This window comes from Mustela nivalis (assembly GCF_964662115.1).
Source record: "Mustela nivalis genome assembly, chromosome: 1".
NCBI classification, from domain to species: domain Eukaryota; kingdom Metazoa; phylum Chordata; class Mammalia; order Carnivora; family Mustelidae; genus Mustela; species Mustela nivalis.
In genome coordinates, this window is record NC_139020.1 from 154,156,827 (window position 1) to 154,182,235 (window position 25,409).

At 48.6% G+C, this 25,409-nt stretch overlaps 1 protein-coding gene across 3 annotated transcripts in view; it reads left to right on the forward strand.

The window, feature by feature from the left end:
- The window catches only part of ITGA9 (integrin subunit alpha 9), a 323,185-nt gene that overhangs the window by 231,850 nt on the left and 65,926 nt on the right, over positions 1 to 25,409 (forward strand). For all 3 annotated transcript variants that reach the window (XM_082745464.1, XM_082745463.1, XM_082745465.1), the window contains 4 exons: positions 11,251 to 11,337; positions 15,070 to 15,149; positions 22,380 to 22,469; positions 24,550 to 24,658. In XM_082745464.1, the coding sequence (XP_082601590.1) occupies positions 11,251 to 11,337; positions 15,070 to 15,149; positions 22,380 to 22,469; positions 24,550 to 24,658 (366 nt within the window). The remainder of the gene's footprint in view (positions 1 to 11,250; positions 11,338 to 15,069; positions 15,150 to 22,379; positions 22,470 to 24,549; positions 24,659 to 25,409) is intronic.

The following is a 25,409-nucleotide window of genomic DNA, read 5'->3' on the forward strand; positions in this document are numbered from 1 at the left end:
CCCTCGAGAGAGCCAAGGAGCAGCCCCTACCCCATGATGGCAGCCACCACAGGGACTCACTAAACCTTTGCAGCAAGGCTGTGGGGTAGGAATGACGATGTTTTTACAGAGGCACTTGCCACTGGATAAGTGTTTGAACTATGACGTGAACCCAAGTCAGTTTGGAAAAAACCCATTGTGCAATCACAAGTTGATAAGTTTCCAGGTTTGCAGGTCCTTCCCCTGGGAAGCTCTATAAAGAGGAGAGTGGCTTTAACCTGCTGTTCAGGGTACCTGCCTGGAGGCTGGTGCAGATGGGGCAGGAGGCCTCCTTCCCAAACAGGATAAAGAGAAAATGCTTAAGAACAGTAATTAAATGAGTTCATGTTTATGAGCACTTAAGTGGATTCAAATCGATACGTGAGTCATGTAAGTCTGCCTCTTCTTAGCTTGCACCCTTCGTGTTTGGTGGGTGGAATTCTTTGTTTTAAAAGAGCCTGGTTTTCTTAGAACTGGCCTTCCCAGTAAAGCAGCCCTGCTCTGCATCATGCATTCAAGAGAATGAGAGGCTTTCTAAGACCTGGGAGGCCATTTGCTCAAAGCCTGAAGTGCTCTCACTGGTGCCAGCTTGGCATCCCCCTAGCTGGGGCACAGAGAGAGGAGGGAAGCGGGGTGTGTCTGTGATGGTCTCAGAGTTCCCTAGAATGAAATCCAGAGATAAGGCATCATGTAAAAGTAATTTACTAGGAAGTGTTCCCAGGAAGTGGAAAAGGAGGCAAAACAAAGGTACATCATCGTTCTCAGGGGGCAAGGACAATTAGTTGGGTAACTTTGACACAAAGTATAGGTCACATCTCAGAGCTCCCCAGTCAGGGACAAGGGCTTGGGTAAGAGTTCCTCCAGGCGGGTGTGAATTCCCAAGCATTGCCATCTCTCCACGTTCACAAAGAGGTACTGGCAGCTGGAAAGCAGTGTGCATGGCCGCATGGGAAAAGAGGCACAGGGGTGTGGAGGGAGCACATCCTCCTTCCGTGCTCTGCTGTGAGCAGGGTGGGGTATGGTCAGCCCAGCCATCGGAAGTGGCACTAAAAACCAGTGTGGAAAGCAAGACAAATGAAAACATTGTCAGGAGGAGATAGGAGATTGAGCAAAATCACTCATGAGGGAGACACCCAGCAAATGACAGAAAGAAACACACAGAGTTCTGATCAGTCCATTCCATCTGCAACGCCAGGGGATGGGAAGTCCTAGGGAAGCCAGTCCATTCACCTGCACCCTGCAGCTCAGCCTTTTTTTTTTTATACTCCCCAAGAACTAGGAAAAATCAGAAGATCTTTCACAAACTCTAACAGGACTGAATTCTAAACCTAGCAATGAAAAAAATATTAAAAAAAAAATAAAACCTAGCAATGAAAAAAACAAAATAGCCCTTCTTCTTTGTGTAGCATGAGTCAGTTTGCATAAGTGGCCAATGAACTGAAAACGTTAAAACAAAGTAGAGAAAACCAACTACAATCCAAGGAAATGCAGTGCATCTCCCTTGAAACTACAAAAAGGACACATAGCTCAGCGTTTAATTAAGAGTCGTGGGTCCTTCTCAGTTCAGTGGTATAAAGAGGACTTGCTCTTATTCTGAGTAATATTGAGTCTCAAGGTTCTCGGCATCAGGCTTTACCTTGGTACGTGTGTGGTCTGAGGGTCCTGACATACAGCCTGAACTCCCCTCTTTGTCCTTCCATGGACACTTCTACAGCTGGAGCCCGCCGCTGGTATACACCAACCACCAAGGCAGTCCCTCTGTGCCTGGCACGGAGCAGGCAAGTTTGCTCCAGACCTCCACAGCATGAGATTGACCCAACAGGTAAATTAATAGAAGAGCACAGGTCCTGCAGGGATCCGTTCTCTACCTTTTTAGTCTGCTAGATGCAGTTCTGAATAAGAGGGCCCTCAGCTAGATCTTCCCAGGTTACAAATAGTATTTTTTGTTTGTCATTTCATAGTATCTTTTTTGTTTTTAAGATTTTCTTTATTTATTTGACAGATAGAACTAGTAGGCAGAGCAGCAGACACAGGGAGAGGGAAAGTCAGGCTCTCTGCTGAGCAGGGAGCCTGACTCGGGGCTTGATCCCAAGGTATGGGATCACGACCTGAGCTGAAGGCAGCTGCTGAGCCGCCCAGGTGCCCCTCGTAATAGCTTTTGACCTGGATGTTCTCAGCTTCTCTTCTACACAGAGCTCCATGTCAGCCCTCGGAGCACACCCCGCCCAGGCAGTCATCACACCAGGGTCTGCGGGGGGTCTTTCCTCTAGCAGCTGGGTTCTTCCCCCCGCCCCCACAGGCTGGGACCACCGTCTGGGAGACAACAGGGACTGCTTATAAAAGCAGTGAGGGACATTGAGGCTGCCCGAGGGGGAAGGATTAAATGAGAGAGTGAATGGAAAGACATAATAGAAAACATGCGTATCTCATACGTAAGAATTACTCTATAGGAGCTGTTTCCCATTTGAGGCAAAATAAAAAACACTTGTTCAATGAATGGATGGGCTTCCTCAGGAGCAGCAGGAGGTAGCCCGGTGGGGAGCTGGCCACCATCTCTCCAGTTCTTCTCTCTTTGTCATGGCCCTGAGGGCATGGGGGCAGGGCACCAGTCTCTGAGGCTCCCATCCAGGACAGGGGAGGGCATAATGATGGATGTCCTGTCCTCACGGGAGTTGGAACCCAGGGAAGGCACTTTTTTTTCCTTCAGGCTAGCTCTCAATCTCTTTACCTCCAAAAGGGCAGTGGCTGTCCTCGCCCTTGGGGGTCAGTGTTTCAGAAGCTGACATGGAACACTTGCTCCAGATGATTCAAAATCCAGATCTTCTGACCCTGCTTCTGCTCCTAAGAATCCCACTCTGGAGGGCAGGGCCTGCAGTTGGCATCTGTAACAAGGATCGGGACGCAGTCTAACCTTGGAGGGCCCTTAACTTGAGTGCATGTTGGAACCACTGAAGGAGCTTTCAGTAAATGCTTGCCCAGCTGTGTGCTGTGTGATTCAGTGGGTCTAGGGCAGGGCTTCCATCTGGGTCTTTTGTAGAAAGCGTTGCACACAGAAATCGTCTTTCTAGCGCCATCATAAGAATCAGGGAGAAGTGCCCGCTCTGGTGGTCCCCAGCCACCAGAGCCGGGAGCAGGACTTGGAGAGAGCAGCCTGGGCTAGAGTTCAGCCCCTCTCCCCCTCAGCCAAGTCTCTTGTGCAGGAAACAGCCCACAGCCCACACAGTTGTGCATGGGGTCTCTGGCCCCACCTGGCTCCAGTGCACACTCCAGTTAGAAATCAGTGATTGGTGTTGGTTGGTAATGACCTCTGAAGGGCTTTAAGTAAAAGCAAACTAAGGAGTGTGTTAAGATTCACCTGGAGTAGCTTGTAGAACAGACTAGGGACCTGTGGAGAGCATCCTCTAAGGGGGTGTTTTGTGCCAACCTGGGTGGGAGGAGGTTAGACCTGGAGTGTTGTGGCAGCCAGGAAAGAAAAAGGAGGGAGGAAGGGAGGGATCTTCTAAAAGATGCCGCCTAGGGGCTCCTGGGTGTCTCAGTGGGTTAACCCTCTGCCTTCGGCTCAGGTCATGGTCCCAGGGTCCTGGGATCGAGCCCCAAGTCAAGCTCTATGCTCAGCAGGGAGCCTGCTTCCTTCTCTCTCTCTGCCCACTTGTGATCTCCTGTCTGTTAAATAAATAAATCTTTAAAAAAAAGAAGAAGGAGAAGAAGAAGAAGAAGATGCCTATTCTTTAAAGAGAGTCCTGAATGTGTCCAAAGGTAGCTAAGCTGATGTACCAACCCGAGGGAAGAAATAAGGGGGCGGCAGCCCCCAGAGACAGGCCTCCATGAGGCCCCTGCATGCTACCTGGAGACATGGTCCTCAGGGAGAGGTCCTCTCTGAGGCCCTGTCTCTTTGTCCATGGCCAAGGCAAGTTCATCAGTTGCTGCCTTTGCCCCAGGTCAACAGTTCCCCACCCCAACTGCTTGTGGAGAGGGGAGAGGTCAGGGGACTACTGTCCATGTCATTTTATATCCCCTCCACCCACCTTGGAAACCACCAGTTCCTCTGCAGGCGAGGCTTCCTGTGTCTCTCTGCCCAGGGCTTTCTTGGCTACAGGTGTGCCCTGCAGTCAAACAATGAGGGACTGGAAGCCCAAGACTGTCAGTATTTCTGGAACAACTCAACCAAGGACAGGGGGATATGGAAAGATAGCGGCCCTAACTTTCTGACCCACTGGTGGCACACCTACCCATTTCTTCATGGAGCACCCTGAGGTCACCTCCTTGTCCCAGAGTCTGCTTTCAGGGGAACCTAGATAAGGGACATGTGAAGGGGCAGATCCCCAACTCCAGAAAAGTGTGTCCTCACACACAGTAGTCCTCAAATAGCACTGGCCATGTCCCTCTTTTCCCAGGGGGCCGAGAGCATAAGGAAGGCAGTCTCCATGGGCTGACATCTTGTTTCCCAAGCGGGTGGGCTCAGTGTCATAGAGAAGTGCTTCTGAAACAGTCATGAGCACAGAGGCGACCTGGGCGTCTTGTTCAAATACAGACTCTAATTCAGCAGGTCTGGGATGGGACCTGAGAATCTGCATTTCTAGCTTTCTCCCAAGTGAGGCTGGTGCTGTAGGTCAGAGGACCACCCTCTGAATAGCCAGGCCCTTAGCAACAAAACCCTTTGAAAATCAGTTTTGAGTGGGCAGGAGTGCAAGTGAGTTTGTAGGCAAGAGACAAGTCTTCACTGTGAGTACATTTCTCATCGAGGTTCCTGGCCAGGATTTTAATAAGTACCCCTCAAACACTTGACTCCTACAAAACCTTTTCATCCAAACCACTCATTGTTTTTATGCCATGATGTTAAATTCTTTCCTGGTCCTTTCAGGAGAGCTCTCCGCCTTGTTGATTTTCCAGTCAGCCTGTAGGGAAAAGGAAAAGAGCACTAGAAAATCAAAATAATTTGATTTGTGAGATAGAATTTTATATTTATATTTATATTTATCTAAGAATAGAAACCATGTTCAAAAAGATCTAAGAATAAGACGTTGCCTCTATTTAACAGGAGGACTGACTTCCTAGGTGAAAATCAAAGAACTTCTTCTTCAGCCTTAGAAGGTACTTAGAAGGGAAGGTCTCTTCACTTTGGGCTTTCCAGTGAGAGCTGGTTGATTTCTTTTTAGTGGTTTTTGTTTATATGCTCAAGTTCGGATCCCTGTGGTCCCGAAGGGAGCAATCACCAGCACTGGGGGAGGTGATTTTATTTGTCTGCCCTTTGGGAAAATTTAGAGATTAGTTCTAAACAGGGTTGATGTAATGCACAAGGAAAGGAATGTTACAGGAATGAGTTTATTCAGCTCATTTCTAATTCATACTGGCTTTTAAAATGTAATCTTTTTACTCCATTTATAGCTTTCAGAGCACTTTTTTCTAAGGGCCACAAGGACGGTTGGGGAGAAGACTGGCCCAGCTCCCCTTTGCTCGGAGAGCTGTTCTTTCTGTGACAGTTGTCCTCCCCGTGCCCACCCATAATTGGTTCAGAGCAACTTAAAGGGTGCTCACCAAATTCTGATACTCTGCATCACAGGGGAATTTCACTCTAACAGTTCTGTGGCTCATGTGTCTCAAACATTTGTCCTGACTGTAGTTCCTGGTTGCTTCACCTTTTTCAGCATGGAAAGAATAAATGCAGCATATCCTGGGCCTTGGCTTCCAAATGGGGTTTTGATAAAATTTAAGAAAGGAACTTGCTTGTAGCACCTTCTTTGCTTGATGCCTCCAAATCCCTGGTGTGTGTAGGTGATCATCTCTGGTTCCCTCAGACTGCTCAGATGCCAGCTCCTATCTGACAGGAGGTCTGTGACCACTGACCCAGCCTTGCCAGGCCATCAGCTATATGGGCATCTGTATTAAAGTCCCCATATGTTCCAGGTTCCTTAAAGGCTACTCTTGGTTCATTGAGCAATGTTCCCCACCTTTCCCCACCATGGCTTAGTTTCCATGGATTCTTTGGCAAGGAGAGGGAAAAGGGGATCCTGTCTGCTCCCTGTTTGGTATCCCACCCCAAGCCCCATTGCCAGCTAAGAACCCTTGGGCAGTTGACACAGTTACTTTGTGTTCTAGTTTCCTCCTTGGAAAATGGCATCAAAAGGGAAGCTACCACCCAGACAAACTACCTGGCACATAGTGAGCCATTACCGAATAGGGACCGTCTGTGTATTCCATCCTTATAGCCACTAGCACTAGCTGAAGTCCTAGAAGGCAGGTGTTATGACATCATTTGACAGGTAAGGAAATGGAACCTTAAGGAAAGGACAGTTAACTGGTCTGATGACACATAGCCGTTGCAGACCTGAGCCAGTAATTAAAGCTGGGACACTAATTCGTGCACTTTGTATGCTGTAAGCCCTTGTGGTTTTCTTCTCGAGCAGGAATTTCATGTACCCTGTCCCAAAGGATTCCCCTCCAGGAATAGGACTGTTTTTTTTCCGGTGAGGCTCAGGCTGACTGATGGTCGAGTGGAGCCAATAAAAAGTCTTTCCTGGGAATGAAATCTCTTTCTGTTAACTCACTGGGCCAACTTATTGGGGACCCCTGCTCACCCAGTTGATTAGAGAATTGGGATAAAGTGCTTCCAGAATTTCCCTGAATTCTGTATTCACCATGTTAACATGGAGGCGTCTCTTACCAGCTCCTAAGGGTCATACCTCTAGTGCTAGATGAAGGAAGCGGGTCTTAGATGAACATGACATTGCTAGACATGGGGACATGCATGTCCCCTTCAGTTTCACAAACCCATGGGGAAACTAGAAAACAAGAAGTCAAATTTTAAACTTTCCCTGGCACTGAGCCCTTGCCAGACTTTGCAGATTTGGTGCTCCCAAAGAACACCATGTTGGTGGTCAAATGAAGCACACTCCAGAATGAAAGCAAAAGCTGTGGGATTGGGAGGAAGGAGTCCAAAGGCCAAGGGGGCTCCCTAACTTCATTATCTGAGTCTTCTTGCCAACCACTGCACGTTAAGAACAGAGCTAGGGCTTGGCTCCCCTGGCCACACTCCCGGGCCTGGGAGAGCTGAGGTATGTCTGGAAAAGAGGGGGACTTTGCCAAGGCAAGCATCTCCCGTGCCAGGCAGACCAGCAAATAGCTTCTTCTCCCAGTCCCTTCATCCGAATCCTCGACCAGCCAAGGCCCATTCATTTAATAAGTGCAAACTCAGGAGCTACTAAGTGCCAGGCTCAGTGCCAGGCACTGAGGATACAGAGGTGAACTTGCCTAAATCAGGCATGCTTTTCATCACATGTTCTAGAAAACGTTCATTGATGTTTTCCTGATCCCAAGAGTAATGTGTGTTGGGTAAAAAAATTAATTTCATTTAAATTGAATCACTCAGTCTCCAGGGAGAAGCCCTGATAGCATTTTATGGTATTGGAGTGCCTTGTTAGCTAAGGAAAAGCAGGACCGGGAAAAAGGCCAGTTCTGTGAATCTTCTTAGAGTATGATCCAAATTTTCATAGTAAAAAGAAAAAAAATTTTTTTTAAGATTTGATTGGGACTTTACTTGAACAATGAAACTAAAAATTATGGAAATAAGGTTACATTATCCTACATTTAACAGCTCTTGTAACATTGGAATTACAATGTCAAGGACACTTAGACCCAAGGCAAAAGCTTATTTGCTTTATTGGCATCTTTATTATTTTTTTAAATATTTTATTTCTTTATTTGTCAGAGAGAGAACACAAGCAGGCAGAGCTACAGGCAGAGGGAAAGGGAGAAGCAGGCTCCCCTCTGAGCAGGGAGCCCAACACTGGGCTCAATCCCAGGGCCCTGGGATCCTGACCTGAGCCAAAAACAGATAACAACCAACTAACCCATTCAGGCACCCACAAGAGGTCATTTTTATAATGGCATACTTTTCCAAGGGCTTCTCTTGATCTTTTTTATTTAAATCCTTATCTTTGGGAGCATCTTAAAGTGTTATCATCCAGGGGTGTTTATCAGTTAACTGATCTAACTCAGCCAGATCCAGATTTATCAGTTGCATTCTGTGGCTTGAGCAGTTTTCCATCATCACTTTCATTGATTTCATGAAAGTCTGCTGTTTTTGCAGCAAGGACTCAATTGCCCTCTGTAGTAGATTTGTACCATATTGGAATTGGGTAATCAGATGTCTGCACTGTCTGGTGATCAGGGACAATTGTTGCTCCCTAATCCGTATTCCCAGTCAGCTGAGAGTTCAGTCAGCATGTCTGGCAACAATGATAAAGTTGTGTTCTCCAACTTAAAGTCAGGGTAAACAATGAGTGGTACATGGAAAAGGCAGAGCCAAGGAGATGCCTGATGTCAGGAACCTCTCCCACATACTTCCGGCTGGGCAGCATGTGTCTGGCAGAAGTAATAAGCAACCCCCAATAGATCACGATTTTGAAGCCTCACTGGGTCTCTCTGTGCCTACAAAGTTGCCTGCCTGGCTCCTGCCAAGGGTGTAAATGTCTCCATAACGAGCCTGGTTTTTAGTTATGCCCTGGACCTGATGTGAAACCCGAACAAAGAGGATGTTGATGCTGCTTGGGGTAAATTGCTCCCCCGATGTGCATGGTTACCCAGACTTCATAAACTACAGTTAGATGAGCTTTCTCTCGTTTAGTAGAAATTTTAAAATTTTTATCGGCATATGCATGTTTCCCTTTCATTGTCTTTCCTCACCTGGTAGCAAATGCCCCATCCTTCCCAGTGGCTCCCAGGGCCTGGAGCCTCAGCTATAAAAGCATTGTGTGAGGTCAGGTTCACCAGAAGCAGAACCTGAGATGGGGATTTCTGTGCAAGCAGTTTATTAGAGAAATGATCTGGAAAAAAAGGGGAGTGAAGGGAGCAGAAGGGGGCAGAGGAAGGAACCCAACAATTGTCCTGTCAGCTGGAGGCTGCTTTAGCCTCATCCCACGGGGGCTCTGGAACCTAATCTGCACAGCAGAGCCCGTCTCACCTGGAGGCAAAGGGATGCAATCCGAGGCTGCAGAATGCTTGTAGGAGAGGGTGTTGTAAACCCCCCTCCCCCAGGCAAAGAGGCTTCCATTCAGCTGGGGGCTGTTGAACCCATGTGGTAAAGGGGTCATAGGACAAGCACAGAACCATCCACTCATAGTGTTTGCTCCCCTCACAGCTGTAGTAGGAAAGCAGAGTATAGAAATAAATAACCCCAGGAGGGCCATGTTGGTGCTGACAGGCGGCAGAAGGGTGATGCATGAACTCCTTTTCTATAGCACCACCAGGAGCGCGTGAGTCATGATCGTCAACCCAGCGCTCTCCAACCTAGAGAGGTCTCTGGTTTTTGCTCTCTCTGCCTTCCCCTACCAAGGTCCAACCAGAATTCTGCAATCTCTAGTAGACTGAGTAGGGTGGCAGAGAGACTCGGAATAAAGCAATAAATCCTGGCTTACACGTTATTTTCTAGCATTTTTGGAATTAACCAAAAGAATGGACTTCAGCAGTTCTGGAATAATCAACTGAAGTCTGAAGCCAAAGCCAAGTACACTGAGGTCCTCTCAGGTTCCAGAGCAAAGTTTTGAAGTCGTAGTCATTCCTTCACACCCACGCAAAACCTAAAAAAAGTCTTCAAGGCAATAAATCTTTTCTTCACAAACAGGTAGACCTTTGACTTGAATGGAAAACCTGTCTTCTGGTTTGCAAGGGATTTCCAGTGAGGCATGGAACTTCACGAAGAAAGTTTAGAACTGAGTTGAGGACTCATGTAACTTGGGCTCGGTGCCTCTGATGCCCGCAGGCTGATTAACTAGGATTTAAAGGAGCTTCTCCTTGGGCCGTTGTAGACACTGCTTCTGCGAGGAGGAACAGGAAGAAGGAGATGGGAATAAATCCCGCACAAATGAATCATGAGGACCAATCTGTGGGACATGCAGGTCCTGAGACAGGATTTGAGAACTTACCCTCTGGTTTCCTTATTGAAATTGCAGAAGCATGTCCTCTAGGTTCCAAGAGCAGCCCCTCCCACTTCCATGTAAATGTGTCTATCTTCTGGGAGGTCTCTTCTTTCTAAGTTGTGAGCTCTTCAAGGACAGGAACTAACATCCTTCAGACCTGTGTCCTTCTCACTGATGATGGTAGGTGATATGCTGACTCAGTCACCCCGTAGAAGCTCAGGGTCCATTCTGAATCCTGTACTGCTTCCACTATGTGTGTGAACTTGGCATCCATGAGGATTTGGGGCCAAGGTGCATGAAGTAAGCCTTGGAAGGAGGACTGAGGAAGAGTATTCCTGCTAGTGAAAACAACTTAAAAGAGGTACAGAAATGAAGCCAGGTAAAGGGTGTTTGTAGACTGGAAACAGAATAGAAAAAGAAGAGAATGTAGATGTTCTTTCTCTCTAGAAAATTAGGGTCGTGGAATGGGGAGGGAGACAGGCTTTAGAGTCCACCAGGAATGACCTTGGGGGAGGCACACAACCTTATCAAACTTTGGCATCCTGGCTTCTAGATTCAGCAAGTGCTAGGTCTGTGGCATCTCCTCCAAAATCCACAACATACTGTCTCCCCTTGGAAATCTTGATTTGGCTTCAATAACTTGGAACCTGTGGCTTAAGAAGAGCCTTCTGGCCTCCTTTGACCTTGGTTGTAGACCATATGTTTAAGTAGGAAGACAGCAGTTCCCCATGACCCCCATCCTGGTTTCTTGTGCCACTGTGTATAGAGTCCAGCTTTGGTGGGCTGTGCCAGGAGACCTCTCCTTGCCCCTGTACATGGGCAAGGCATACCAGCTCAGCCCTTACCACCCCAGGCTGCAGAAAAAATCCCTGTATTTCCTTGGTGTGATTTTCTTAGAGCTTATCTTTCCTAAACTAGCAAGATCTTGAAAGGCAGGATTAGAATGTGGACTTAGGAGAAAGTATCCAGGAAGATGGCGTGGTTGTCTTTAACCCAAAATTTTGGAGGCATCCGGCTCACATGTAGCCTGGTGCAGTTCACCAGGAGAGCAGCAGGGTTCAGAGCCGAAACATTAGTTAAGAATGTTCTGGATGCCTGCCTTTGCACCGAGCCCATGGGAAGGGTGGGCTGCCAGAGAAGGACTGAGGACTTGTCCTGTCGCAGGCCTCCCTCCCACCCGAGCCAGCAGCGATGTTGCCTGGGAACCTCCCCAAAGAAGGACCACATCTGCTCAAGTCTCAGTTTGCCTCATGGAGGCCACTTACACGCATTGGTCTCCACACCGCCAGCCCATCTATTGGTGCTTTTTCTCTTTCAGGAGGAAATGGGCATTTCCTGTGAGCTGCTTGAATCAGACTTCCTCAAATGCAGCGTGGGATTTCCTTTCATGAGGTCAAAATCAAAGGTAAGGGGAAGAGACGAGGCTCTTATTTCGTAACAGGGTCCCAGCCCTTCCCACCAGCCACCTGCCCTGTCAGCTGTACCCCAGCCCCCAGGCTTCCTCTGTTCCCCCCCATCCCCACACCCACCCCTGCCTTTGCCATGGCACTGCCCAGCTCCTATAGGGGTGGGGCTGGGGTTTTGATCTTCTACTCCACAGGGGCCCTCCCCACATGCTCTTCCTCTCTGATCTACATGACATATCCCAAATGTGAGAGACACACCATGGCCTTGGTACTTCAGCAAGCACCATCTGGTTGGCCTTCCTAAAAATCTTTCTCTGGGACATTTCATCCCACTGTGAGTGTGACAATATAGGAGAAATGTGGTCTGGGCTAGTGACCTACAGTTCTGACTGTCACTCCCCTGGACACTCACAATTTTCTGAAGAGACCTCTTAAAATTCTTAAAACATAAATAATGGTATTACACTTCTTTTTCTTTTTCTCAAGTAAAAGAAGTTAGACTCACTTTGGTATTTATATGGAGCCAAATTTTCTAAGCTCAAATAATAATATGGTCCAGCATACTCAAACATTGATGGAACATTCTGGTATGTGCCAGTATTATAAGGATATGCAAAGATACATAGAAGATGTGATTGTTGGAAGCAAAATGAGAATCTAAAAGATCAGGTCAGCCTTTGAAATGAAAGCTATTTTTCTTGCTATTATTTGAAGGAAATTTTATATTCCTTTGTCTAACTTTTTCCCCCCTAAAAAAGAAAATAAGAAAGTTTAATCCTCCTCTCCTGCCTATGTCACAGAATCAACTTGTTTTAATCTCCAAGGCATTTTGGTCCCAGTACCTTGTGGCTGTTTTGTAAGCCAGTTGTGAGAATGTTCAAGGGAGAAAGAAGATTTGCTGATTTCCTAGCAAATCACTCGAACCCCTCAGCTCCATTGAAGACTTCTGCTCCAAATGACAATGGCTCTTACATCTGTGATTCCAAAACCTTTTAGGAACCCTGCAATGTCCCTGAACCCTGGACATTATTGCCTGTAGAAATGTTACATGGCACTTCAGTTATACGTGTTTAAATGAAATCTTTTCAGCAACCGAAAACTAACTTAACTAAAAAATGTTAACAGTTGCCATTTCATTGGTAAAATCCAGCCAACATCCCAAATCAAACCTAAGGTGGGGCATGCCAGTTTTAGCTTAAAGGTTATTTTAAAAGGAAAACTTTATCACTTTGATGTACGGATCCAGGACCACTTACCATAAAGGGAGGGTAGTCATAAAAACGAGTACAGGGAAAACAAAGCCGTGTTGAATTCTGGAGCATTAAATTTTGTCAAAATTCACTAACTCTCAAAATAGTCATGGAACCGACAGAAGTAGGAACGTTGGAAGGTTGGATTTTTTCCCAGCTCAGTAATGCCACTACCTTCCTCCCACATACAGAGGCTCAGACTGGAGCAACACGAAAGCTGGAGTTCAGAGGCATAGGGGTGAGTCCCTGGAGAGAGCCCAACGAGTGACCTAGCAGGGCCGGGGACCTGTCCGCCCCCTGGCTTGCCCTCCCCTGTGTCTTGGCCCCTGGGGCTCAGTCAGGCTGCAGCCCGCCTGTTAAGCCTCATGACTGCACCGTCAGCTTACTCGGGGACCATCTGTCCCTGTCTGTCATGACAGCCTGCCCCGTCTCTGGCCTTCCCTTCTCCCAGGCACCCCCCTTCTCTGTTTTTGGCTTCTCACCTCACCTGGGTCTTTAGAGTGTTTAATTCAGATCTCCTGCCAGTTCTGACTCTATGCTGGGACAAGACCCTTGACTTCCTCTTCCTTTGTGTCCTCCAGCTCTGGTTCCCATCCTGTCTCCATGTCCCCACCCACGCTAGCAACTGAACAGACCCCCTGCTACAGAACTTTCTGTCTCTAGAGGGATGTCCACTGCCCACTGTATTTGATGGGTCCGTGTTCATTACTCTCAGGCAGCATTTAGTACAGTTGAATCCAGGGTTGCGAAAGTAGACCAGTGCCTAGCATTAGTCACTAAGGAACCCAGATACTTTGACATTAAATGATTATAGACTCTCAGAGCTTGATGGAACTCAAGAACCATTTTGTCCATCCTCTAATTTTTATTGAAAGGTAAAGAGAGTGCATGTCTTGGCCAAGATCACATACTCAGTTTGTGGGCCGCGCCTGGATCTGTAACCCTTACCCGGGGGTCCCTCCCACGTCCCCACACATACCCAACAAGTACATGGTGAAAACCATTTGCTCAGGGCAGCCTTCCCCAAGCCATGGGATGCTCACCACGGAGAATGCCTGCGGTGGTTGTAGACCAAACATGGACACTGCAAACATGGACATTGCCTCTAACAGTGGAACAGTTATTACCTGTTCAACACTCTTTTTCCCTGATTCCATGCAGGAGAAAGTCTCCCCTAGTACCAGCCTGTCCTTAACACCTCCCTACCTCTTGCTAATCTCCCTCTTGCCAAAATAAAGTAGCCCTTAGGCTCAGAGCCCTCAGCAGGCCACAGAATGCCCCAATGCTTTGTTTTCATTTATTTTTGTGGCAACCTTCTCTTACTGGTAAGTGATCCTGATTCCCATCTGTGATCATGGTAGAAATTTTCTAAAGTGCAGCCACTTATAGAAAGTGCAGAAACTTTCTAAAGTGCAGCCACTCTGGAAAACAGCATGGAAGTGCCTCAGAAAGTTGAAAATAGAGCCACCCTACGACCCATCAATTGCACTAGCCGGTATTTACCCGAAAGATACAAGCATAGTGAAGTGGCACGGCATGTGCGCCCCAGTACCAAAGTCCACAATAGCCGAACTATGGAAAGAGCCCAGATGCCCATCAGTAGGTTAATGGATAAAGAAGATGTATATATACACGATGGAATACTATGCAGCCATCAAAAAAGTAATCTTGCCATTTGCAGAAATGTGGATGGAAGTAGAGGGCATTGTGTTAAGTGAAATAAGTCAGTCAGAGAAAGACAATTACAGGATTTCAGTCGTGGAATTTAAGAAACAAAACAGAATCATAGAGAAAAAGAGGAAAAATAAAATAAGAAAAAGAGAGGGAGACAAACCATAAGGGACTCTTAACTACAAGAAACAAACTGAGGGTTGGTAGAGGGGAGGTGGGTGTGGGGATGGGGTGATGGGGTAATGGGCAGCAAGGAGGGCACGTGATGTAACAAGCACTGGCTGTTCTGTACCACTGACAAATCACTGAACTCTACCTCTGAAACTAATAATACACTATATGTTAATTAATTGAATTTAAATAAAATAAGACTAAAAAAATAAAGTAGTCTTTAAATAAAAAGAGCAGTAATGAAAGTACACAATAAGTGATACAGGTGATATGGTACATAGGTGTGGCAAACATTGGGAAAATGATGAGGGAATGAAACTTAGAAAGGCTGGGTTAATAAGAAAATAAATATAATTAATTAATTAATTAATTAATTAAAAAGTCCTGGTCTAGGAGACGAACATATCACTTTCTAGAAGACCTCAGTTGCTAAAAAAAGACCGTGTGCCTCTCACCAGAGCACACTCCAGGCTTGGTTTTATTACTACAGTTTTATCTCTGGCCTGTCAGCCAGAAAGATACTCATAAAAAAATAAAGCTTGCCATGCAAATGAGCTCCAGAGGTCATAAACTGCAGAGACTGTGGTGTTTCTGTTGGGAATGCTTGCTGAGGCTGGATGTCACTTTCTTTTCCCCTAGTACGAATTCAGCATGATCTTTGACACAAGCCACCTGTCTGGGGAAGAGGAAGTTCTTAGCTTCATCATTACTGCTCAGAGGTAAGGGGGAGATTCACTTTTTTTTTTTCCTGAAGATAAAGATTTACGAGAACAGGAAAGGACGTTCCCTGGTCACACCTTGATGATGCTCAGGATTCTGAGGAGGAAGAAACAGTGGAGTGATAGAGCCCCAGAATGCTGGCTGGTGTCTGTCCCGTTCTGCTGATACAGTCAGCAGGGAGGACGGAGCTGGGAGGGATGGGGATCATGTGGCCAGAGGCAATGACTTTTACAGCCAAGGAGAGACAGCCCAGGGGAGGTGAGGTTTCTGATCCAAGTTCACGTGGTTGGGTAGTTCACAAACTTCCTCTGTGGGTTGCATTCCAGGATGCAGGGAGGGGGCACAGCAGGCCAGGGGGGTGGGGACAAGCTTGTTGTCAGAGGCCCCAAGACATGCTCCTCCAGAGAGGACTTATCCTGGAAGCCTTGTGGGCAGAGAATCAGGGCAGGGGACCATGCAAGGTGACTTCTGCCCTCAGGAGTGTGCTCCTGCCCCTCTGGCTCCAGTGTGGCCTCGAGCCGCGATGGGGCTTTGGGGGCTGTCAGCTGTCTCTACAAGCCAGAATCCATGTGTACCTGGAAGCACCATTTGGGTAGCACTTGGCTGACATCGGGTTGGAAGGAGAGGTAGGTAGGTGGGTGAAGAGGAAAAAACAAACTTTGATCAGGGTGTCGGTTGGATACCCAAGGCTACTTTTGTAATTTGGATTTATCTGGAGAGGATTTTAAACTTACCAGAACTGTTGCAAAGCATAAATTAAGGAACTCTCCTGCAGCCCATGCTGGCACTTGGCTCCATTTACTTATCATTCTCTACAGATAGTTTTTTTTTTTTTTCTCAACCATCTGAAAGTTGCAGAAATCATGCATCCTTCCCATAAGGACCCCAGTGTGCATTTCCTACAAATGAGACTGTTTTCTTCAATAACCGGTATATTTAGCAAATGCTGGAGAGGTGACAAATGCTGGAGATGTGACACTGGCACAATACTATCATCTCTTCTATAGTCCATGTTCCAATTGTGTCAATCGTCCCAATGACTTTTCTACCCCTTTGTCATGGGTCCAGAATCCAGTCAAGGATCCTGCATTGCATTCAGTTATCGTGTCTTCTCTGTAGTTACCGTAACCTCCAAAGGAAATTTCTTGCCAACAATCCTAAGTCCATCCCAGAGGTGGCCTGGAGATCTGAACCAAACACCCTAAAGGCCAAGGTCAGGCAAGGTCCACCAGAAATGATGAGAAAACAAAATGAGGAACTGCATGGCTAGAATAGAGGTCAGGAACCCAGAATGCCAGACCCTGGTTGGGCAAGCAGTGGAATCAGGCACCAAAAGTCGACCAGGCAGGGGTGCTCAGTGAAGTCACGAAGTTGAAATAAGGTTCAGACCTAAAGACCCTCAGGATCTGGGGTACAGAGTGAAGCCACAGGCTCGGCTTTATGGAACTATAGCCCCCCACCGCCGCCTGCATAGTCACCCTTGAAATGAGGGTTCTCGACCCCAGCCTTCCTTTGAGGAGGAGAATGCCCTCAGGAGCTGAGAAGGAGCTCCTCATTCCACCTTACAATTAGAAAGAAAACCATTTCCCAGACTCTCCAGATGAGCTGCATTGGGGCCAGCCCATCGGTGCGATGAGCTGCGCAGAATAGGAGGGGCACCGGCTCAGCTGTGTCTGGCCCCCAGATGGAGCAGGGAGTCATGCCTTGGACCATTCTGCTCACCCCCCTGCACGATCAGCAGGTGGGGACCATGGGGAAAGGACAAGGCCAGGGCTGAGAGGGCTCGTGGATGGACGAGAGAGTGAGTCTGGCATCCCAGACCATCTCAAGAAGGCTTCAGTCTAGAGATGGAGGCAGACACCCAGCTTCCTACAGGGGAGGAAAGACAACCTAGCCCAGGGCAGGCATGCTTCGCTCCTTCAGTCTGCAAATGCCTGAGCCCTTCCCACAAGCCAGGCACTGTGTCAGACATTGGCAAAGCAGAAGTTGGGGAGCTAGTGTGCTGGGGGCAGGGGGATTTCAGAAAATGAGCCAATGAGGTAGAACCTTAGCAAGAGCCAGGAGCATGCAGATTCATCCCGCAATCACAAAGAATCTTCTTTGTGCCCTGTATTCTCTTTAAGCCCACTTGGGTGGGGTTAGTTTTTTCCCTGTCTTACTGGGAGGGAGAGGATGGTAAAGGCTTTCTCCCCTCGGTGAGAGCAAGCTGCAGAAGGGAAACCTGCTTCACTCTCAGGAACGGTCTTGCTTTCCTCCAGCAGCGCTCTGCTGCACCCCCCCCCCCTTCCCCTGGAGAGTCCCAAGCACCCCCAGGCTCACAGCAGGGCATGTGGGAGGTGTGAGTGAAATAGAAACGGGGCTCACTCCTTAACAGGTAGGAGCACTCCCCAGGCTGTGTGGGTATTCCAAGCTGATTCTTGCCTTTGGACAGCCAGCCCTCAGCTGGGGGGGCTTTCTCACCTGTGAGTCCCTCAGTCTGCCTCCAACTTCAGCCTCTCGCCAACCAGACACCCCTTCAGCTTCTGCTGCTGAGACCGTGCCCTCAGGGACAGGACCAAAGGTGACCTCACCCTGGCTTTCAACATGTAGGCCCCACCCGGTAGCCTCTGTCTCTGGAAATGCCAGATTCTTGCATGGCCCCTTCTCTCCCACTGTGCCAAGAAAGAGGAACCTAGCAGCTTTCCCCTACATTCCCTGGGCAGCCCCCACGCCCCCATGCTGAACAAGGTGCCCTGAAATGTGCCTTAAAGGGCAGACACACTCCCCCGTTCACCCCCCCACCAAGCACTTCTCGATCTCAAAGCTGCTTCTCCAGAAATCCTCCTTTCTCGACTCCATTACACCCTTGATATGACACCTCAGATTTTTGCCCCAAGCCATAGTAAATCCTGCTCTGGTGCTTTCCTCTGGATCTGGCCTCCCTTACACCTCAGCCAGAATGTGGACCTGGACGAACATACTTCATACTCACCCCCTGAGAGTGATGCTTGAATTTTCACAAAAACACCAATTCCCCAGCAACTTGGACTGAAATTCTTCCCAAACCCTGCATCCTTCCATTTTCTGTGGTCTGTTCTGGCCTCTCACTAACAGCTTTGCCCTCAGGTATGCCCTCTCCGCTGGACATCGGGGATGCTCAGGTCAGTCCCCAACAAGTACAACAGGACAGTGGCCAGCAGCCGCATCTGTGGGAGGTGGACACAAAGCAGCTCTGGTTTCTTCTCCCACTGCTTTTTAATTTTGTTTTCATTTGAGGCCTTCCTCAGTCTCGACGTTATTTAAAGCTCATGGAATCAAGATTCCCTTTCCCTTGGGAATGACTGTGATGCTGGAAGCATACATTACCAGAGCCCCTCAGTCCACAACCACAATCACATATTTTGGCTTCAGTGTTGTTTTCTGTATTTTTCTTTCTTTCCTCTTTTTTTTTTTTTAGCATTATCACAAATATTTTGGAGAATGTTCTGTCTCCTAAAAATAAGAGCACAGCACATCACAGTGTGCGTTGGCCTTCTTTACCCTGTGTGGTTGCATCCAACTTCCACTCCAGAGGTGATGGCTTTGTGGCCTTTAATTCAGCCCTGGCTGGACTTCTAAACATGCACTAAGCATGTGTAAAAAGTCGGGGTAAATAACAATAGCCGTGACTTCAAGTACAGCCCAGAAAGCCCAGAAATCCTGCACGGCCTTCTAGCGGGGCAAGGGCGGCCCGCTGTGGAGTGCCAACATTTCATCACAGATCATATTTGGCTAGGCTTGCAAGTCTTGAAATCGTGTGGGGCTTGGTGATTTCTTATTCAACCTGTTTCACGATCCCATAGTTCACGTTCACATAAAAAACATGACTGGGATCTAATAGAAATTATGTACAAAACGTAGGGAAGGTGGACTTGGTTCCCATTACCAGAATCCGGAAGGGCCTCCCTGGGGAGACGGCACCTAAACAGAGGGGTCTGTTTTCAGGCTGAAGACAAGACACAGAGGCCCAGTGCTGAGTATGTGACAGCCAGATGGGTGGTGGGCACTGTGGGGAGCGAGGGACTCGTGAGCCATCTCTGTGGGAAGCAGACAGGGCGGCGGGAGATGCGTGGACAGAGGACATTGGGCTGGGCCACAGAAAGCCCACGTGGCCTCAGAGAGTCTGCACTACATTCCAGAGGCAGAAAGTCTTCAAAGAGGGAACTGGGGCATGCAACAGTTTGCCCACAGAGCTTATAGGATTTCAGAAAGGGAGGCCCGTGGCCAATCAAACCTGGAAATTCCTAATTTTCCTGCTGTTTCTTGGACCCACTGAAAACTCCTGGTGGTTGGACAAACCCATTAGTGGTTCCTCTCCACCTGCATATTCCTGGGAAGGAACACCAGGGCGGGAAATAAATGACATGAAAGGGACTTCCTTGTCAAAGATCGGAAACTCCGCCTGCCTCCCAACCCCACCCAGGGCTAATCAGTGGTGCCAGAGAAGAAGGGGCCAACACCATCACCGTGGGAGCACTGTCAGAATCACCTGTCCTTAGATGCCAGGGGTGCCCCTGGGAGTCACGGGGGAGAGGGGCTTTAAACACCATCGATCCCTGGTCCATCACTCACAGGCTCAGATCTATCAGTCTGGGCTGAGACTTCAGCGTTAGGACTGTGAGATCATCTCATCCACTGATTCTAGTAAGCAGCCAAGGCTGAGACATCCATCTGGAGCCCCTGGCTCTATATGGGCCACATTTCCACTCAGCAGACTTCTACGAAGCATGTGCAATTTATCCGATGCAATGCTGGGCAATAAGAAAATGCTAATTGCTTCCTAAAATCAAGAACATCCCCTCATGGGCACGAAGAGTGAGTGCTCCATTGCATCAGGGCACGCCTAGTATTGGCAGCTGAAATAATTAGCAGAATCTTCTAACGTTGGAATCACCGGCGTATTATATGTTAAACATGCTGCAGAATATCGCAGGCACTCATTTCTTCCCAGATGTTGGTGAAAACAGTCTTACCACCCCAGAGGGCAGGTCCCAGCACTTGACTCCCTGCTCCGGCAAAAAGATCCTTAAAGCCCCTTATCTTGAAAGCCTCCGTTAAAATATCAATCGTTCTGTCCTCCCCGTCACCACCCTTTGAAGCTCTCCTGCCGACTTGCGGATTTAGGAGGACGTAAAGTTGAGCCTAAACAGTTCTCCAGAGCTCTCTCAGCAGCCTGGCTTTGCAGACCATGGGAACACATCCCAAGTCACGAGCTCGTGGAGTGGCTGCAAGCCTTTTGATGTTTGGCTTCTCTATCTCAACTTTTCAGCTCCAGTCGGTCTGGAGCAGTTCCCCGATGACAGATGAGACTGTCGGGCCTGAGCTGCCAGCAGCCACAGGTGGCTGGACAAATGGCAGGGCAAGGGGCGGCGCATCCATCAGGATCCCATTACTGGCAGGATGCGGGGTTGGGGGGAGTTTGGGTTGCAGGCCAGGGCGTTACCGGTCCCGGTCCCATCCATTTCACATCACATCTGATCTGCCTCTGGCGGTGATTCTAAGGCTTTTATTAGCCCCCTGGGAAAGGAAGGGCAAGGGGATCAGGCCAGGTGGGCACCCGACCCTGCTGCTTCTGCACACTGCCCTCTGAGTGATGGATGTCACCCCATTAGCAGAAGACAGATGAGGAGTCAGGGGTCAGAGTCACAGAGCACCATTGTTTCAGAACAATAGGAGAAAGAAGAGGGGATGTGAGCTTCCCTTTAAGTATTGTTGCATTTAGCTCTTGCTGGTGGGAGAGGAAGACAGTGGAGGCAGTGGGGGAGGGCAGGGAGCAGGCAGGAACTCTGCAAGGGGTCAGAGAATGTCGCTGGGGGAGTGGGCCAGTGAACTGTGCCCAAACTTCAGTGGGTCTTGGGGTCCCTACATTCCACCCCTGGAGGATGCACTTGGCTTCCAGCTGGGATCCCACATACATGCCATGTGGTAGAACCAGCTAGAAGTGCTGGCCCTGGCAGCTTGCACCCAACGGCCCTGCCTGTTTTTAAGGTGGTACTTCCACAGAAAAATAATCACAATCATCTTGGAAATGTAACAAAATAGTAAAAGGAAACTAGGTCTTCTCCCTTTACTCCTCTTCTTCCTCTCCCCTCCCCCACTCCCTACCCACAACCTTCCAAATCTGCTATCAGAGCCCTGGTTTGGGAGTCTGGCTGACCTGGTTTGCTGTGGATCCTTGGGCAAGTTCCCTAATCTCTCTGAGCTGCTCCTTACCTGTCCGAGGCAGGCAGTCCCCCACCCTTCTAGGGTTCCTCGGAGGACCCGGTGAGATCATGCTGTGCAGTATGCCTGGCCCAAAGCAACCACCCAACTGTGTCAGCTTCCTTGCGCTGCCCTTTCCAGAGAGACCACCACTGTCCCCATTCCCTGCTTTCTCACTCCAAGGGGGATGCCTGTTGTGGATGGATGTGCTACAGCCAGAAGTCTATAGGGGAGCTCCCGTGGTCTTTATCATGACGGGACTGGCCAGGGCTCCTCTCCCAGGCTTCGTTGGCTGTCCCAGGAGGGCAGGTCATGCCTCTCCGTGGGAAATGGCGGCTCAAGTCCAGCAAACCCCTTCCCAGCTGCTGTGCCCTAACGTTGCTGGTCCGTTCTTCATGGAACAAACATTTCTAGAAGTGGCACGTGCTGTCAGTGCCCAGCCATAACCATTCAGCGCTCGCCTTTCCCTGCACCCACCAGACAGCTTCTGTCTCCCAGGACCACTCTGCTGAGGCTTTCTCGAGCCGCAGCCCACTCACTCAGGTGCATAGCACAGGTGCCAGAAAATTCCTGTTCCCTGCCACCCACCCCACCCCTGCAGCAGATCTCAGGAGTCATGGATAAAGCTCCACATTCCATGGGAAGACCTCAGTGTGTGTTCCACGCTGCCTCCCAGATATCCCCAGCCAGTCCAAACCTACTTGTCCACAGCACTGACCTCCTGGATTACCTGCCTTTTCTGCCTTCATTCCCTTCCCTGTCTCTTCTCCACTCCCTGCTGGTGTCTCCTGGGTCACCTCCCCAGCACACCACTTGTACTCAGATCTTTGGGAAGGGATCACAATTGAAACCCACCGTTCCTCTGCACGGGGACCAGAAACAGACCCAAGGGGACATCAGGTGCACGGCCAGCCCTTGGAGAGTGACAGGTCGAGGTCTAACCCAGAACAAGGAAGCCTGCTCCCCGGGAGCGAGCACTGACCAGCGCTCATCACTCTCTTCCCATGCAGTGGCAACGTGGAACGTTCTGAGTCCCTGCATGACAACACCCTCACGCTGATGGTGCCACTGATGCACGAAGTGGACTCGTCCATCACTGGGTGAGCAGCTGGTCCTGGGTCGCCAAAACACCCCGGGGGGAGTTGGGGGGTGGGGGAATGCTGTGTTTTTCTTGTATATGCACAGGTAGCCAGGAGTCTGTGGCCTTTCCCGTACCCCTTCTTCCCAGCCTTGAAATGCAGACAAAGTTTTAGCTTTTAGTTGTGGCTTGTGCCCTCCTCCCACCTTGTTTTCCCTCTTTCCCAGCTACCCACATACCTGCTGGGTGACGGGAGAGGTTTGATGACAAGGCTAAGCCCCAGAATGTCTTTGAGCACCCTGTACACCTTTATGTGGCTCTTTCTCCAGCACCTACCCCTCCAGAGGGCCAGGATTCCTGGGGTTCAAATCTCAGCCAATTGCTGCTGGGCCAGAGCTTACAGCCAGATGTATCCCAACGCCCTGGTGGCCTTGCAGAAAGGCTCGCCATTCTGATTAGAGACACAGCCGCCGTTGGCCTTGCACGTTTCTGTTAACCCCTTCTGCAGAGTCGCGGTGGTGGGCAGGGAACAATCACAGCGGGACACAGCTTGTTCTTGGTGAAGTCCACAGTTGCTCAGCGCCCCCGGTGTCGGAAGGCGGGGCTGCGGGCTCTAGGGTCCTGACACAGCCTGGGCGGTTTTCAGCCCAAGCCCAGGCCTGGAAAAATGAGAACTCAGTTCCTGTTTCTGGCTTCAGAAAACAGAGCACATACATACCTCTTTGATAGCGGAAAAAGGATTTGCACAATTAGTTTAGATCAAATGAGGACCCGCTGAACCCCTGCCCCAAATGCAAGCTGAGGTTTCTGGGGGGTTCAGTGTTTCTCATTTTTCACTTTTCGAGTGCCTCTGGGTCCTGGCCTTGGCTAGAGGCAGAAGCGTTAATACGCCACAGAAGGAGCCGTTCTGCAGTAGCTCCCCAGCTGCTAGACCCTAGAGTGAGCCTCTGGGTTCCCGCGCTCTGGGCGGTTTCCCTCATGTTCTTCAGACAGGAGGCATCAGTGGATTATATTTGCAAATTAGCATAGATTTGCCTCTGTTCATGGCTCTATTTTTAGCCATGTGGTTTATTTACTTGTCTCATCAGAGGCACAGTGAGAATGTGGCCTGAACCAAGCCCTGTCCTTGGAGGGGAAAGAGAACACACTTGATCCTGTTGTCTGGCCCTAGGAGGCCTCATTGTTGAGGCATTAACAGCCCCCAACTGAAGCCATCCTTTAAACACATGAGTCAACCTCTGATCTTTCCAGGACATAAAATAAGGCTGGTTTAAACGAACCATTCTTGCCATTTGATAACAACTGGGAATTCACTATGTGTCTAAAATAATGCCTTTAAGTTGAAAGTAGATGAATTGCTGTCCATTCAGACTTGGTACCGAAAATCTTACATGACTGTATCTGGGCAAGGGAACAGCTTCTGGAGTCCAAGCTTGGTCTCATCTTGGGCTTGTTCGTATAGACAGTGTTGAAAGCATCGCTGTACACTGAGCTTAAGTTCTTAATCACATCTTAAGCAGCCACTGTTTGAATTGTGAAGGAAAATGCTGTCATTGAACAGATCCAACTTTTAATGCTGAATTTTTAATGGTTTTAGTAGTCTGACAAACTTAAATGTTTTTTAATGAATTTATCACAGTGTGGGGCTTAGGATGCTAAATATATAATTCATTTATATGTATTTCCTAAAAACTTGCCATGATCTTCCTCGGTCCACAAAGTCTTTTTCAAATGATAAAACACAACATGTATAATTCTGTCATCCAGTTAAAAAAAAAAAAAAAACCTGAAATCGAAGCTACCATTGTCTTTTTCCTCATTTTAGAAATGTAATCCCAGTACATACTTGTATATGTGGCTTATTGTTTTAACCTAAGATGAGACGATATTCCTGGAAACTTCCATTTAGAAAACATAGCTCTGGCTATGTCCATGTATAGGACAGAGAAGTAACAATTCCAGAAGGGAAGGGTTTGGTGAAGATGGTGGAGGGAACAAGTTACTGGATTAAATAGAGACAGATGTTCCGTTCTCAGGACAGCAGTGACCATGGGTTGCCTGACCGAAGTTTAGATGATGGATTAAATGCTTTCCTCTTTCAGAATCATGTCTCCAACCTCCTTTGTGTATGGCGAGTCTGTGGATGCATCTAACTTCATTCAGCTAGATGACCTGGAGTGTCATTTCCAGCCCCTCAACATCACCCTTCAGGTACCCAACACGGGAGACCGTCTCTGGAACTGGCAGCAAGGGCCTGTGGGGATAGGTCTTCTCCTGAAGGGCAGCTCAAGAACCAGGCTCTTTCCAGGAGAAACTTGTCCCAGCCTGCTTGGCTGGAGTGTAGTGTATGTGTGTGTATGTGTTTTCTGTAAGCATACAAAATTAATCCCTTCCCTGTCTGCTACTCTGTTATGTAGATCCCTCTCCTTCTCAGCTCTTGGAAGGAAAACTTCATGATAAACACCTATTTTCCCCAAGAAGGCCTCTGGCCAATGTCCCCACCCTGATGGCCCCAAACAAAGGACCCCCTTCAGTTCTCTATCCTATTCACCTTATGGACTGGACAGTCCCAGGTACTTGCTGAGTCCTCTTCCTCCTGGGGCTCTCCATGCTGACTCCGCCTGGACCCCACTCTTCACGTAGATAGACGGGCGTTTGGAAGTGCAGTCTCCCAGTAGCCAAGGGATGTGAGAATACATACGCCCCCCCATGGGAAGCAGCACACTCCTCCCTCACAGAGCCATGGCTGGCCCTCCGCAGTCACACAGGCATCATTTTCAGCAGGTCCACTCCATGTGGACCATGGACATCCCAAAAAACCCTCTTCTTTCTTTGGACTGGGTGGGCAGACATTTTCTGTAAAGGGCCTGTGTGCATTTCAGGCTTGGTGGGCCATATAATGTCTGTAGCAACTCTTCAGCTATGCTATGAGAGTGCCAAAGCAGCCAGAGGCAGTGCATAA